Source organism: Schistocerca gregaria, chromosome 10, assembly GCF_023897955.1.
Source record: "Schistocerca gregaria isolate iqSchGreg1 chromosome 10, iqSchGreg1.2, whole genome shotgun sequence".
In the NCBI taxonomy this organism is placed as follows: Eukaryota; Metazoa; Arthropoda; class Insecta; order Orthoptera; family Acrididae; genus Schistocerca; species Schistocerca gregaria.
The window spans coordinates 142,848,603-142,864,452 of record NC_064929.1 but is presented as its reverse complement, the minus strand read 5'-3'; the positions used below and the strand labels follow the sequence as shown (position 1 = coordinate 142,864,452).

The 15,850-nt window shown below is 43.3% G+C and overlaps 1 protein-coding gene across 1 annotated transcript in view; it reads left to right on the top strand.

The window, feature by feature from the left end:
• The window catches only part of LOC126293215 (uncharacterized), a 120,674-nt gene that overhangs the window by 20,261 nt on the left and 84,563 nt on the right, over positions 1–15,850 (top strand). The window contains exon 2 of the mRNA XM_049986338.1: positions 12,887–13,261. Within this exon, the coding sequence (XP_049842295.1) occupies positions 12,887–13,261 (375 nt within the window). The remainder of the gene's footprint in view (positions 1–12,886; positions 13,262–15,850) is intronic.

Below are 15,850 nucleotides of genomic sequence, written 5' to 3'. Positions count from 1 at the left end.
TCGATGACGGTTTGGATGTACCGTGCACTATTCAGTGTCCCCTCGACGATCACCAGAGGTGTACGGCCAGTGTAGGAGATCGCTCCCCACACCATGATGCCGAGTGTTGGCCCTGTGTGCCTCGGTCGTATGCAGTCCTGATTGTGGCGCTCACCTGCACGGCGCCAAACACGCATACGACCATCATTGGCACCAAGGCAGAAGCGACTCTCATCGCTGAAGACGACACGTCTCCATTCGTCCCTCCATTCACGCCTGTCGCGACACCACTGGAGGCGGGCTGCACGATGTTGGGGCGTGAGCGGAAGACGGCCTAACGGTGTGCGGGACCGTAGCCCAGCTTCATGGAGACGGTTGCGAATGGTCCTCGCCGATACTCGAGGAGCAACAGTGTCACTAATTTGCTGGGAAGTGGCGGTGCGGTCCCCTACAGCACTGCGTAGGATCCTACGGTCTTGGCGTGCATCCGTGCGTCGCTGCGGTCCGGTCCCAGGTCGACGGGCACGTGCACCTTCCGCCGACCACTGGCGACAACGTCGACGTACTGTGGAGACCTCACTCCCCACGTGTTGAGCAATTCGGCGGTACGTCCACCCGGCCTCCAGCATGCCCACTATACGTCCTCGCTCAAAGTCCGTCAACTGCACATACGGTTCACGTCCACGCTGTCGCGGCATGCTACCAGTGTTAAAGACTGCGATGGAGCTCCGTATGCCACGGCAAACTGGCTGACACTGACGGCGGCGGTGCACAAATGCTGCGCAGCTAGCGCCATTCGACGGCCAACACCGCGGTTCCTGGTGTGTCCGCTGTGCCGTGCGTGTGATCATTGCTTGTACAGCCCTCTCGCAGTGTCCGGAGCAAGTATGGTGGGTCTGACACACCGGTGTCAGTGTGTTCTTTTTTCCATTTCCAGGAGTGTATATACACAGGGTGGTCCATTGACAGTGACTGCGCCAAATATCTCACGAAATAAGCATCAAATGAAAAAAACTACAGAGAACGAAAATCGTCTAGCTTGAAGGGGGAAACCAGATTGCGCTATGGTTGGCCCGCTAGATGGCGCTTCCATAGGTCAAACGGATATTAACTGCCTTGTTTAAATAGGAACCCCCATTTTTTCTTATATATTCGTGTAGTACGTAAAGAAATATGAATGTTTTAGTTGGACCACATCTTTCGCTTTGTGATAAGTGGCGCTGTAATAGTCACAAACGTGGTATCACGTAACATTCCGCCAGTGCGGACGGTATTAGCTTCTTGATACATTACCCGTGTTAAAATGGACCGTTTACCAATTGCGGAATAGGTCGATATCGTGTTGATGTATGACTATTGAGATCAAAATGCCCAACGGGCGTGTGCTATGTATGCTGCTCGGTATCCTGGACGACATCATCCAAGTGTCCGGGCCGTTCGCCGGATAGTTACGTTATTTAACGAAACGGGAAGTGTTCAGCCACATGTGAAACGTCAACCACGACCTGCAGCAAATGATGCCCAAGTAGGTGTTTTAGCTGCTGTCGCGGCTAATCCGCACATGAGTAACAGACAAATTGCGCGAGAATCGGGAATCTCAAAAACGTCGGTGTTGAGAATGCTACATCGACATCGATTGCACCCGTACCATATTTCTATGCACCAGGAATTGCATGGCGACGACTCTGAACGTCGTGTACAGTTCTGCCGCTGGACACAAGAGAAATTACGGGACGGTGACAGATTTTTTGCACGCGTTCTATTTAGCGACGAAGCGTCATTTACCAACAGCGGTAACGTAAACCGGCATAATATGCAGTATTGCGCAACGGAAAATCCACGATGGCTGGGACAAGTGGAACATCAGTGACCTTTTTTAATGTATGGTGCGGCATTAAGAGAGGAAGGATAATTGGTCCCCATTTTATCGATGGCAATCTAAATGGTGCAGTGTATGCTGATTTCCTACGTCGTGTTCTACCGATGTTACTACAAGATGTTTCACTGCATGACAGAATGGCGATGTACTTCCAACATGATGGATGTCCGGCACATAACTCGCGTGCGGTTGAAGCGGTATTGAATAGCATATTTCATGACAGGTGGATTGGTCGAAGGACCAGAACGTGGCCCGCATGTTCATCGGATCTGACGTCCCCGGATTTCTTTCTGTGGGGAAAGTTGAAGGATATTTGCTATCATTTGCTAACGTCTGACAAAATGAGCATTGTCAATGCATGTGCGAATATTACGGAAGACCAGCTACTCGCTGTTGAGACGAATGTCGTTACACGTATTGCGAAATGCATTGAGGGTGGCGAACATCATTTTGAGCATTTATTGCATTAATGTGGTATTTACAGGTAATCACGCTGTAACAGCATGCGTTCTCAGAAATGATAAGTTGACAAAGGTACATGTATCACATTGTAACAACCGAAATAAAATGTTAAAACGTACCCACGTCTTTATTTTAATTTAAAAAAAAAACCAGTTGCCAACTGTCCGTCTAAAATTGTAAGCCATATATTTGTGACTATTACAGAGCCATCTATCACAAATCAAAGAAGTGGTCGAACTGAAACATTCATATTTCTTTACGTACTACACGAATATGTAATAAAAAATGGGGGCTCCTATTAAAAAAACACATAGTTGATATCCGTTTGACCTATGGTAGTGTCACCCAGCGGGCCAAACATAGCGCCATCTGGTTTCCCCCTTCAAGCTAGACAAGTTTCGTTGTTTGTAATTTTTTCGTTTGACGCTTAGTTCGTGAGATATTTGTCCCGGTCGCGAACTATATATAAAACTTGTCGATATATATATATATATATATATATATATATATATATATATATATATATATAATCTTTTCGCTGTTCTGCTTTCTGCTACTTCTCATTACTTTCGTCTTTCTTCGATTTACTCCCAATTCATACTTTGTACTCGTTAGACTGCTCATTGCATTCAGCAGATCACGTAATTGTGCTTCACTTTCACTGAGGATAGCAATGTCATCAACAGGTCTTATCATTGATATCCTTTCACCTTGAATTTTAGTTCCAATCTTGATTCTTTTATTTGCGTCATCGATTCTTCAATGTATAGATTAAACACTAGGTCAACGACTACATCTCTGTCTTACACCCTTCATAATCCGAGCACTCCGTTCTCCGTTTTCGGGTCTTATTGTTGCCTTATAGTTCTAGTACATATTGTATACTACCCGTCTTTCACTACAGTTTATCCCGATTTCTCTCAGAATTTCGAACATCTTGCACCATTTGACCCTGTCAAGCGCTTTTTCCAGGTCGATAAGTCCTTTGAACTTGTCTTCATTTTTTTCTTCAGTCTTGCATCCATTACACAGATACGTGACAATATTCTTCCAAGCAGTCCCCATGTCTCAATATGTTAGAGTCGCAGTGTTCAACGAGCCGTTCAACTCCCCGACAATAAAATCCGCTTCTTGGTCACGCAGCCATTGAAGAACTCTCATGTCATCGTCCGCGTCGTCGAAAAATCTGCGACTACAGCGAAGCAGGTCCTCGAACGCCAAACATCTTCGTCTGTCTTCCATCCAGAACAAAATTAACCATACCTGTGCGGCCTAGATCAAAATGTTGCTACTGTATCATTTACGAGAACTGGCAGAAATGAGAGTAGCGAGTAGCTTACCACTGAAACTGGCGCTTACCAGGTAGGCGAAGGAATTCTGCTACCCAGACAGTAAAATAACCAATGACGGACGAGGCAAGGAGGACATCAAAATCAGACTAACAATGGCAATACGAGGCATTCCCGGCCAACAGAAAACGTTATTATACGCATATGTATTTCTTTTAACTTGAAACTACTAAATATCTCGACAACGACACATAATACGAAAAAAAAATGTTCTGGGTAAAAAGTTAATGTGACATTATACAACGGAAAATCATTGAAGTGCTTACAATAAAGAACACGTTACAAGTTTTCTCCCTATTCATTGACAACAATCATGGTGAACATTAGATCTGGTATGACTTTTTCTCGGCAAGCGGTAGCATTGCTCAGGGCAAAAAATTGCATCCTCACTTTTCCCGCCCTGTGCAACTAAATACAATTTTAATAAAATATTCTACTATATAACTTCTTCAATGTTTTACGTGGTGGGATACTGTAGGTATTTTATTGTTTAGATCAATTTCCTGTGTGAAGCACAAAATTGTTTTGCGGATAAATATGATCTCTGAATATCTTAAAATTCAATCATCATCATCATCATCATTTAAGACTGATTATGCCTTTCAGCGTTCAGTCTGGAGCATAGCCCTCCTTATAAAATTCCTCCACGATTCCCTATTCAGTGCTAACATAAGTGCCTCTTCTGATGTTAAACCTATTACTTCAAAATCATTCTTAACCGAATCCAAGTACCTTCTCCTTGGTCTACCCCGACTCCTCCTACCCTCTACTGCCGAACCCATGAGCCTCTTGGGTAACCTTGCTTCCCCCATGCGTGTAACATGATCCCACCATCTAAGGCTGTTCGCCCTGACTGCTACATCTATAGAGTTCATTCCCAGTTTTTCTTTGAGTTCCTCATTGTGGACACCCTCCTGCCATTGTTCCCATCTACTAGTACGTGCAATCATCCTAGCTTCTTTCATATCCGTTACCTCAACCTTGTTGATAAGGTAACCTGAATCCACCTAGCTTTCGCTCCCATAGAACAAAGTTGGTCGAAATACTGAACGGTGCACAGATAACTTAGTCTTGGTACTGACTTCCTTGTTGCAGAAGAGGGTAGATCGTAGCTGAGCACTCACTGCATTAGCTTTGCTACACCTCGCTTCCAGTTCTTTCACTATATTGCCATCCTGTGAGAATATGCATCCTAAGTACTTGAAACCATCCACCTGTCCTAACTTTGTTCTTGCTATTCGGCACTCAATCCGTTTAGATTTCTTTCCCACCGACATTACTTTCATTTTGGAGATGCTAATCTTCATACGATAGTCCTTACATTTCTGTTCTAGCTCTGGAATATTAATATGCAAACTTTCAATCGAATCTGCCATCACAACTAAGTCATCCACATATGCAAGACTGCTTATTTTGTGTTCACATATCTTCATCTCACCCAGCCAGTCTATTGTTTTCAACATATGATCCATAAATAATATGAACAACAGTGGAGACAGGTTGCAACCTTGTCTTACCCCTGAAACTACTCTGAACCATGAACTCAATTTACCGTCAACTCTAACTGCTGCCTGACTATCCATGTAAAGACCTTTGATTGCTTGCAAAAGTTTGCCTCCTATTCAATGGAGCGAAAAATATTTTTCAAGTCTGAATACTAATAAATGATTTTACATTGTATTTTTATACGAGTGCGTAGTATTAAGAATGTTACTTTCTTTTATTCTTAAAAAGTCCACTCTAATTCAAAGTTCAAATGCGTGTGTACTTCTAAAAGACCAAACTGCTGACGTCATCGGTCCCTAGACTTATACACTACTTGAAGTACTTAACCCTCCTTTGCTCACGCGGATGAAACTCGCCCCCACATGACTCTCCCGCTCAAATTTGTCCGACAGGGCTGTATTGAGTTCGCGCCATTTTCAGTACCTTTCTGTTAAATCTCCGGCTGTTAGCTCCAATCATTGTTGCATTTCAGTTACGAAAGATACATTGTTTACGAAACATTAGCATAGTCTGGAGGACGCTTGCTTTCCGCGCGAGCTCTGCTGCCACAATCTGAAACAAAGTAAGTCTGTATTATTACTATTGCTTTCCTAGATTCAGTCGATCTTCCATGTTGATAAATTTAGACGTATTGAAACTTTATTGCAGTTACCTTCCGTGGTACCTAGTATTATCTTTATTTCTTAATTGTGGAAGAAATGCCAAAGGCAATAAACCTCGGACAGAGTTTAGTAGAGATCATGATGTATGGCTGGAATGCTTCAACGAGCTCAGTGGTGAAGATGCTCACAGTGATAGCGCTGACTCTGAGACTGAAGATTCTGTCTCGTGAAAGCGGTCATGATTCAGGAACAGAACAAGAAGTGTCAGAAAATGATGAATATGAATCACAGGAAGAAGGAACTCAAGAGGACGCATTTCTTTTTAGGAAAAGATGGAATAACTAAACGGAGGAAAAATAAACATCCTACCATTGATAGAAGCAGACCTTGTAATATTATTACATACTTGCCTGGACCAAAAAACAAGCTCGTATAAAAAAGAGAGAAATAGAAATTCTGAATTTGTTCTCAAACATAATAAGCACTTTCGTAACATGCGCTAATATATACCGGGTGATCAAAAAGTCAGTATAAATTTGAAAACTTACTAATCCACGGAATAATGTAGATAGAGAGGTAAAAATTGACACACATGCTTGGTATGACATGTGCTTTTATTAGCACCAAAACAAAACAAAAAATTTCACAAATTGTCCTACAGACGGCGCTGGACAGCAAAACGTCAGTGACGGTGCCTGACAATCGTGTATAAAAGGAGCTGTAATGAGAGAGAGAATCAGATGCGCCAGCAGTCGCAACATCATCCCCAGCCTGCTGGAACGTACGATGTTGCTAGACGCGTGAAAGATCTCTTGCGCGCGTCGTTTGATGATGATCGTGTGCTCAGCCCCCACTTTCGTCATGCTTGGCCTCCCAGGTCCCAAGACCTCAGTCCGTGCGATTATTGGCTTTGGGGTTACCTGGAGTCGCAAGTGTATAGTAATCGACCGACATCTCTAGGGATGCTGAGAGATAACACCCGACGCCAATGCCTCACCATACCTCCGGACATGCTTTACTGTTCAGAACATTATTAAGCCGGCCGGAGTGGCCGAGCGCTTCTAGGCGCTTCAGTCTGGAACCGTGTGATCGCTACGGTCGCAGGTTCGAATCCTGCCTCGGGCATGGATGTGTGTGATGTCCTTAGGTTAGTTAGGTTTAAGTAGTTCTAAGTTCTAGGGGACTGATGGCCTCAGATGTTAAGTCCCATAGAGCTCAGAGCCATTTGAACCATTTGAACCACAACATTACTCCTTGGCTGCAGCTACTGTTGAGGAATGATGGTGGACATACTGAGGATTTCCTGTAAAGAACATCATCTTTGCTTTGTCCTACTTTGTTATGCTAATTATTGCTAATCTGATCAGATGAAGCGCCATCTGTCGGAAATTTTTTGAACTTTTGTTTTTTTTATTGGTGTTAATAAAACCCCATGTCATTCCAAGCATGTGTGTTAATTTGTACCTCTCTATCTACATTATTCCGTGATTTATTCAGTTTTAAAATTTATATTGACTTTTTGATCACCCGGTACATCAATTTTGTGGTAACGTCTCTGGGGAAAAAAACACATTCGATAGAGATTTATTCAGTTTTAAAATTTATATTGACTTTTTGATCACCCGGTACATCAATTGTGTGGTAACGTCTCTGGGGAAAAAAACACATTCGATAGAGATCAAAGCTTTCATTGGTTTGTTATATATATGTGGATCTTTGAGATGTTCTAGGAAGAGTATATCGAAATTGTGGGATAACTCAAAGGGAAACGGACTTGAATCATGTTATTTATGCGTAAGTGAAAATCGATTCAAGTGTTAGTTGAGATGTCGGAGGTTTGATAATATCCGTGATAGAGGTGTTCGCAGAGAGATTGTCAAGTTGGCTGTTAGCATAGCTATCAAACAGATACTTGTACTATTCGCGAACACTTTCCAAACATTTCATCTAGTGAATATCTTACTGTTGATGGTTAGTTATTGGCATACAGAGGAAACTGACCGTTCAGGCAATATATTCCTAGCAACCAGCAAAGTATGGGTTAAAAGTGTTTACTTTGGTTGATGTGGAAACAGCTTACACTCTGAATTTAGAAGATAAAGTCGGTAACCAATAAGAGGTACCATGTAATGTCAGTAATTCAGCCGACGATATTGTTCTTCGAATGGTCAAACTGTTTCAAACGTTAGAATATATTATAGCGTGTACAAATTTTAAATGTATTGTATTGTATTTAGATGTAACAAAAAAACAAAACACCAGTCACAAAGATCGGTCAAAGTGTAGAAATAGACCGCTTGCTTTGTGGGTGACACCAGTCATCGGCGCGAGTGACGGAGGGTTAGACTAACTTAAGCTATGAAGAACTCTCACACCCATGCCCGAGGGAGGACTCGAACCTCCGGCGGGAGGGGCCACGCAATCCGTTACATGGCGCCTACAACCGCGCGGCCAAGTCGAAGTTCGAGTAACCTCGGGTTGCGGGATTTCTTTGGTATTATGGAACAAATAATCTACACCTTCCTACAAACTTCGCAAGCCACCGTACGCTACGTCGTCTAGGGTAATCATTACTACTGCCACTCATTCGTTTGATGTTCCGCGTGTGTTCTAATTTCCCGTATCTTATCTTCTCGGTCCTTACGCGCAATTTACACTACTGGCCATTAGAATTGCTGCACCACGAAGGTGACGTGCTATTGACGCGAAATTTAACCGACAGGAACAAGATGCTGTGATATGAAAATGATTAGCTTTTCAGACCATTCACACAACGTTGGCGGCGGTGGCGACACCTACAACGTGCTGACATGAGGACAGTTTCCAACCGATTTCTCATACACAAACAGCAGTTGACCGGCGTTGCCTGGTGAAACGGTGTTGTGATGGCTCGTGTAAGGAGGAGAAATGCGTACCATCACGTTTCCGACTTTGATAAAGGACGCATTGTAGCCTATCGCGATTGCGGTTTATCGTATTGCGACATTGCTGCTCGCGTTGGTCGAGATCCAGTGACTGTTAGCAGAATATCGAATCGGTGAGTTCAGGAGGGTAATACGGAACGCCGTGCAGGATCCCAACGGCCTCGTATCACTAGCATTCTAGATGACAGGAATCTTATCCGCATGGCTGTAACAGATCGTGCAGCCACGTCTCGATCCCTGAGCCAACAGATGGGGACGTTTGCAAGACGACAACCATCAGCACGAACAGTTCGAAGACGTTTGCAGCAGCATGGACGATCAGCTCGGAGACCACAGTTGCGATTACCCCTGACGCTGTATCACAGACAGGAGCGCCTGCGATGGTCTACTCAATGACAAACCTGGATGCACGAATGCCTAAACGTCATTTTTTCGGATGAATCCAGGTTCTGTTTACAGTATCATGATGGTCGCATCCGTGTTTGGCGACATCGCGGCGAACGCACATTGGAAGCGTGTATTACTCATCGCCATACTGGCGTATCACCCGGCGTGTTGGTATGGGGTGCCAGTGGTCACACGTCTCGGTCACCTATTGTTCGCATCGACGCCACTTTGAACAGTGGACGTCACATTTCAGATGTGTTACGACCCGTGGGTCTACCCTTCATTCGATTCTTGCGAAATTCTACATTTCAGCAGGATAATGACAGACTGCATGTTGCAGGTCCTGTACGGGCCTTTCTAAATATCGAAAATGTTAGACTGCTGCCCTGGCCAGCACATTCTCCAGACCTCTCACCAATTGAAAACGTCTGGTTAATGGTGGCCGAGCAACTGGCTCGTCACAATACGCCAGTCACTACTCTTGATGAACTGTGGTATCGTGTTGAAGCTGCATGGACAGCTGTACCTGTACACGCCATCCAAGGTCTCTTTGACTCAATTCCCAGGCGTATCAGGGCCGTTATTACGGCTAGAGGTGGTTGTTCTGGGTACTGATTTCTCAGGATGTATGCACCCACATTGCGTGAAAATGTAATCACATGTCAGTTCTAGTATTATATATTTGTCCAATGAATACCCGTTTATCATCTGCATTGCCTCTTGTTGTAGCAATTTTAATGGCCATTAGTGTATGTTGGTGCCCGTAGAAACGTTCTGTAGTAAGCTTCAAATGACGGTTTTCTAATTTTCTCAGTAGTATCCCACGAAAAGAACTTCGGCTTCCCGCCAGGGATTGATATTTGATTTCGTGGTCATCTCTGTAACTCTCGCGTGTTGGCCGAATCTACCAGCAAGCTGGCTATCAGCCCGTCTCTGAATTACTTCGATGTCTCCGTTTAATGCCGATTGGTACGGATCCATAACACTCGAGCGGTACGCGTCGCTCAAGCCTCCTATATGCTGTTTCCTTTACAGGTGAGCCACAAAGTACAACGATTTGTAGTCCTGGACCTGAGTAGACGTCCAAACCAACCTCATTTCTGCCTTCGTGTGTAAGATGTAGACTTGGCAAATCTGATGAATCTTTATGAAACTTTCAGTACCTGGTAAAAATTATTATAATAAGCAGTTGTGAATTACTCCAGTTTCTTTTATAGTAGAAGATACTCTACTAATAGGATACATTTTGAATTGCCACAGAAAGGAACACCTTTTGTACGCTAAATGTAAACAGATCCCTACATTTCAGACATAGGCCAGACAGCAAGTCGAACTGTTCGCTAAATAAAACAGTTAATACACCATCTGGGGCATGTAAATAACTAAGACAGATGATGTAAACGAAACACAGTACAGAAGCAGGGATATTATGTGCCGTAAAGTGTAACACGGCAGCATTTAACTACTTCCCTGTTGCGCACACAGCTTGCTTATTGTCATCATAGAAAATCTTCTTTATACTTCGGGCAAAATTAGCTGCAAATTGTTTATTTCTTGTTGTTTACGGAAGATCACGACAGGTTTGTCTCGGCATAGGAGCCATTATCAAGTGATCTTCTTGAAATGATATTTATGTATCATTTTATTCGACGTCTGTGTTACAGCACTATGAGACTTTATGTTATACGTAGATGGAGTGAAATCTATAAATTATCTTAAAATGTAATGCGTGCATTATATTGTCAACATAGTTCACATATTTACGCCTTATAGTTATTTCGTGTCATTTTTTGACAGTTGTAACCCTTCTAACGATACTTAATGTTTACAGTTAAATTATAGGGATATTCAGAGATATTTTTTGTAAGAGTTATCGTGCATTGTGTAGACGTGCGATCTTAATGTTGTCTATTATTTATTGTTTATCGTGACCTCTTAACCCCTTTCCTTTTTCTGTTATATCAATTAAGTTTACCAGAAAATTTTTTGGTTTGAGGACCGTCTGATTGTTCAGGATGTCATTCGGATGCATAAATTTCTATTTCTTCCTTAATGTTCATGGTTTACCGTTTTGGTATCCCATATAGAATTTTCAAAGCGTTTTTGATTCTGTTCGTTTTATGATTTTTACTTTCAAGTATATATAACAACTGGACTGGTTGCTTTCTCTAAATCTGATACTAACATGCCCTCCTCTTTGTGTGATGTAAAAACATACATAAAGACTTAACATCGAAAAGAAATGACAAAGCCAAGCCAATACATGTACTAACAACAGATAAGGGCAACACATCAAAGAAAATAAACGAACTGATAAGGAATACGAAAACACAAGTAGCATTTCGCACTACCAGTAACTTAATAAAGTTGAGATAAAGAAAAATAGACATCCCTATCTTTTCTAGTAAAGGTGTTTACAAAATTTCCCGCGACGACTCCAATTCGGGGCGTAGATCAACAAAGAAACGACAAGAAATCGCCTGCGTCCCTTTCAAAAAATTTTGTGGTTACGGTAATTTCTGTTTGATTTTTTCGCCTAAGTCTGGAAATGGAGTCTTCTAGCACGTCTTTGGTTTCTTTGTCCGCTAGCTACCGATAATTGCGAAACTATTTGTTTTGCCGTTGCATTTTGCAGTTTTGCCAAACAGTGTAAAATCAGACCTGATTTATCAGTGCCTAAGTAAGAAAGAAAACACAGACGTGCTAGCAGATTGCATTTCCTGATGCAGGCGAAAAACAAAGCAGAAATTACCATAACTAAAAACAAAAAATTTGTTAACGATCTGCTTTTCGACCTAAAAACTAAATCAAATTGTAAATATGTTTAATTAGAGAGCACTGTATATGCTTTACTTCAATAAACTGGAACACATATATTGAGAAAAAAACTCTTTTTCTTGTATTTGTAACAACGAAATAAAAATACCCTCAGGACTTGTAAAGCAGCTACGTACAATAAGGCCACATAAATGATGTGATATTGCTGGACTTGTGGAAAAAAGTGATCAACAATAGCATGTATTACAGAAATAAGAAAATGCTATTAGAAAGAATCGGAAATAACAAAGAAACTGTCTCTCTGGTTAAAGTACTAAAGTTAGAAGCCTGTCGACATAGAAGAAATTAGTTGTAAGAACAACATGGACAGAAAAAAAGGAGAAGGCAATGTGGATGAAAGAGTACAGGAGAAATTAGAAGTGTCAAAGAAAGAAAAGTAGGTAATTTAAGTTCTTACATGCTTGTTCAGCATTAAGAAAAAAATGATTTGTACTAAAATAAAATTTGGTCTTCCAGAATACTGTGAAGTTTGAAAAACGGACCCTCATAACTGTTCAAGATATTAGTGGTAATTAAAGTTCCTGTAAAGGACAATCTTACAGTTATTACAGTTCTTTAATCTGATGGTTATGGCTGACATATAGGTGCACTATATTATTTTGGTATCCATAAGAGCGCAAACGGATGTAATTCAGAATAGGTGGCACTGCCTCAGAACCCTGATGAGACAATCATCAGGATGTCGGTGTGGGTTCAGAGCCTGCCAATCAAAGTGGCGATCACACTGGAGGTCGCGAGTATCGCTACGCTGGACGCCTGGGAAGCGCCAGCGGCGGCGACGTCGGGGCCATCGCTTCCAGTGGCGTCGGCGAGGAAGGCGGCGAAGGCGGCGACGTCGGTGTAGACGCCAGGGTAGCCGGCAACACCGCACTCGACGCCCCAGCTCACCACCCCGGCCAGCACGCCGTCACACACCAGGGGGCCTCCGCTGTCACCCTGTACACGATCACACCACACCAGATTACAACAGACTCGCCACGGTGGCAGAGAGCCTCGCCACGGTGGCAGAGAGCCTCGCCACTGTGGCAGACAGCCTCGCCCCGGTGGCAGAGAGCCTCGACACGGTGGCAGAGAGCCTCGCCACGGTGGCAGAGAGCCTCGACACGGTGGCAGAGAGCCTCGACACGGTGGCAGAGAGCCTCGCCACGGTGGCAGAGAGCCTCGCCACGGTGGCAGAGAGCCTCGCCACGGTGGCAGAGAGCCTCGCCACGGTGGCAGAGAGCCTAGCCACGGTGGCAGAGAGCCTAGCCACGGTGGCAGAGAGCCTAGCCACGGTGGCAGAGAGCCTAGCCACGGTGGCAGAGAGCCTCGACACGGTGGCAGAGCCTCGCCACGGTGGCAGAGAGCCTCGCCACGGTGGCAGAGAGCCTCGCCACGGTGGCAGAGAGCCTTGGCATAGTCATATGCACATATAGAGATGGCGGTAGTACCGCTTATGCAAGGTACAAAAGAGCAGTGAATTGGCAGAGCTGTACTTTGTACTGAGATGTTTCTTGTTAAAAGGTTTCCGATATGATTATGGTCACACGTTGGGAATCAACAGACTTTGAACGCGAAGTGATAGTAGGAGCTAGACGCATGGGTCATTCCATTTCGGAAACCGTTGGGGAATTCAATATTCCGAGATCACCAGCGTGAATAGTGGGCCGAGCATGCTCAATTTCAGGCATTACCTCTCACTAAGGACAACAGAATGACCGATGGAGTTTACTTAATGACTGAGACCAGCGACATTTGCATGGTGTTGTCTTTCTAAGAGACAAATAACATCGCGTAACAGCGGAAAGCAATGTGGGAGGTATGGCCAACGTATCCATTAGGCGAGTGAGGCGAAATTTGGTGTTAATTGGTTATGGCATTGGACAATCAACGCGAGTGCCTCTGCTAACAGCAAGACATGTCCTGCAGCACTTCTCCTGACCATATCACTTGGACCCAAGCAACCAGGAAACCGTGGCCTGGCCAGATGAGTTCCGATCTCAGTTGATAAGAGTTTACGGTACGGTTCGGGTGTGGCCCAGACCCCACGAAGGCTTGGACACTATTTTCAAGAAAGCACTAACGAATAGCGCAGTAGGCTGTAGGCAGTACAGTTGAAGAGGAATGGACATCTCTAAAAAGGGCCATTACAGAAGTTGGGAAGGAAAACATAGGTACAAAGAAGGTATCTGCGAAGAAACCATGAGTAACAGAAAAAATACTTCACTTTATTGATGAAAGGAGGAAGTACAAACATGTTCCGGGAAAATCAGGAGTACAGAAATACAAGTCGCTGAGGAATGAAATAAATAGGAAGTGCAGGGAAGCTAAGACGAAATGGCTGCAGGAAAAATATGAAGACCTCGAAAAAGACATGATTGTTGGAAGGACAGACTCAGCATACAGGAAAGTCAAGACAACATTTGCTGACATTAAAAGCAACGGTGGTAACATTAAGAGCGCAACGGGAATTCCACTGTTAAATTCAGAGGAGAGAGCAGATAGGCGGAAAGAGTACATTGAAAGCCTCTACGAGAGTAAAGATTTGTCTGATGTGATAGAAGAAGGAACAGTAGTCGATTTAGAAGAGATACGGGATCCAGTATTAGAATCGGAATTTAAAAGAGCATTGGAGGAATTACGGTCAAATAAGGCAGAAGGGATAGATAACATTCCATCAGAATTTCTAAAATTTTTGGAAGAAGTGGCAACAAAGCGACTATTCACGTTGGTGTGTAGAATATATGAGTCTGGCGACATACCATCTGACTTTCGGAAAAGCATCATCCACACAATCCCGAAGACGGCAAGAGCTGACAAGTGCGAGAATTATCGCTTAACAGCTCATGCATCGAAGCTGCTTACAAGAATAATATACACAAGAATGGAAAAGAAAATTGAGAATGCGCTAGGTGACGATCAGTTTGGCTTTAAGAAAAGTAAAGGCACGAGAGAGGCAATTCTTACGTTACGGCATAAAGTGGAAGCAAGGCTAAAGAAAAATCAAGACACGTTCATAGGATTTGTTGACCTGGAAAAAGCGTTCGACAATATAAAATGGTGCAAGTTGTTCGAGATACTGAAAAAAGTAGGGGTAAGCTATAGGGAGAGACGGGTCATATACAATATGTACAACAACCAAGAGGGAATAATAAGAGTGGACCATCAAGAACAAAGTGCTCGTATTAAGAAGGGAGTAAGACAAGGTTGTAGCCTTTCGCCCTACTCTTCAATCTGTACATCGAGAAAGCAATGATGGAAATAAAAGAAAGGTTCAGGAGTGGAATTAAAATACAAGGTGAAAGGATATAAATGATAGGATTCGCAGATGACATTACTATCCTGAGTGAAAGTGAAGAAGAATTAAATGATCTGCTGAACGGAATGAACAGTCTAATGAGTACACAGTATGGTTTGAGAGTAAATCGGAGAAAGACGAAGGTAATGAGAAGTAGTAGAAATGAGAACACCGAGAAACTTAAGATCAGGATTGATGGTCACGAAGTCAATGAAGTTAAGGAATTCTGCTACCTGGGCAGTAAAATAACCAATGACGGACGGAGCAAGGAGGACATCAAAAGCAGACTCGCTATGCCAAAAAAGGCATTTCTGGCCAAGAGAAGTCTACTAATATCAAATACGGGCCTTAATTTGAGGAAGAAATTTCTGAGGATGTACGTCTGGAGTACAGCATGGTATGGTAGTGTAACATGAACCGTGGGAAAACCGGAAGAGAAGAGAATCGAAGCATTTGAGATGTGGTGCTATAGACGAATGTTGAAAATTAGGTGGACTGATAAGGTAAGGAATAAGGAGATTCTACGCAGAATCGGTGAGGAAAGGAATATGTGGAAAACACTGATAAGGAGAAGGGACAGGTTGATAGGACATCTGCTAAGACATGAGGGAATGACTTCCATGGTACTAGAGGGATCTGTAGAGGGC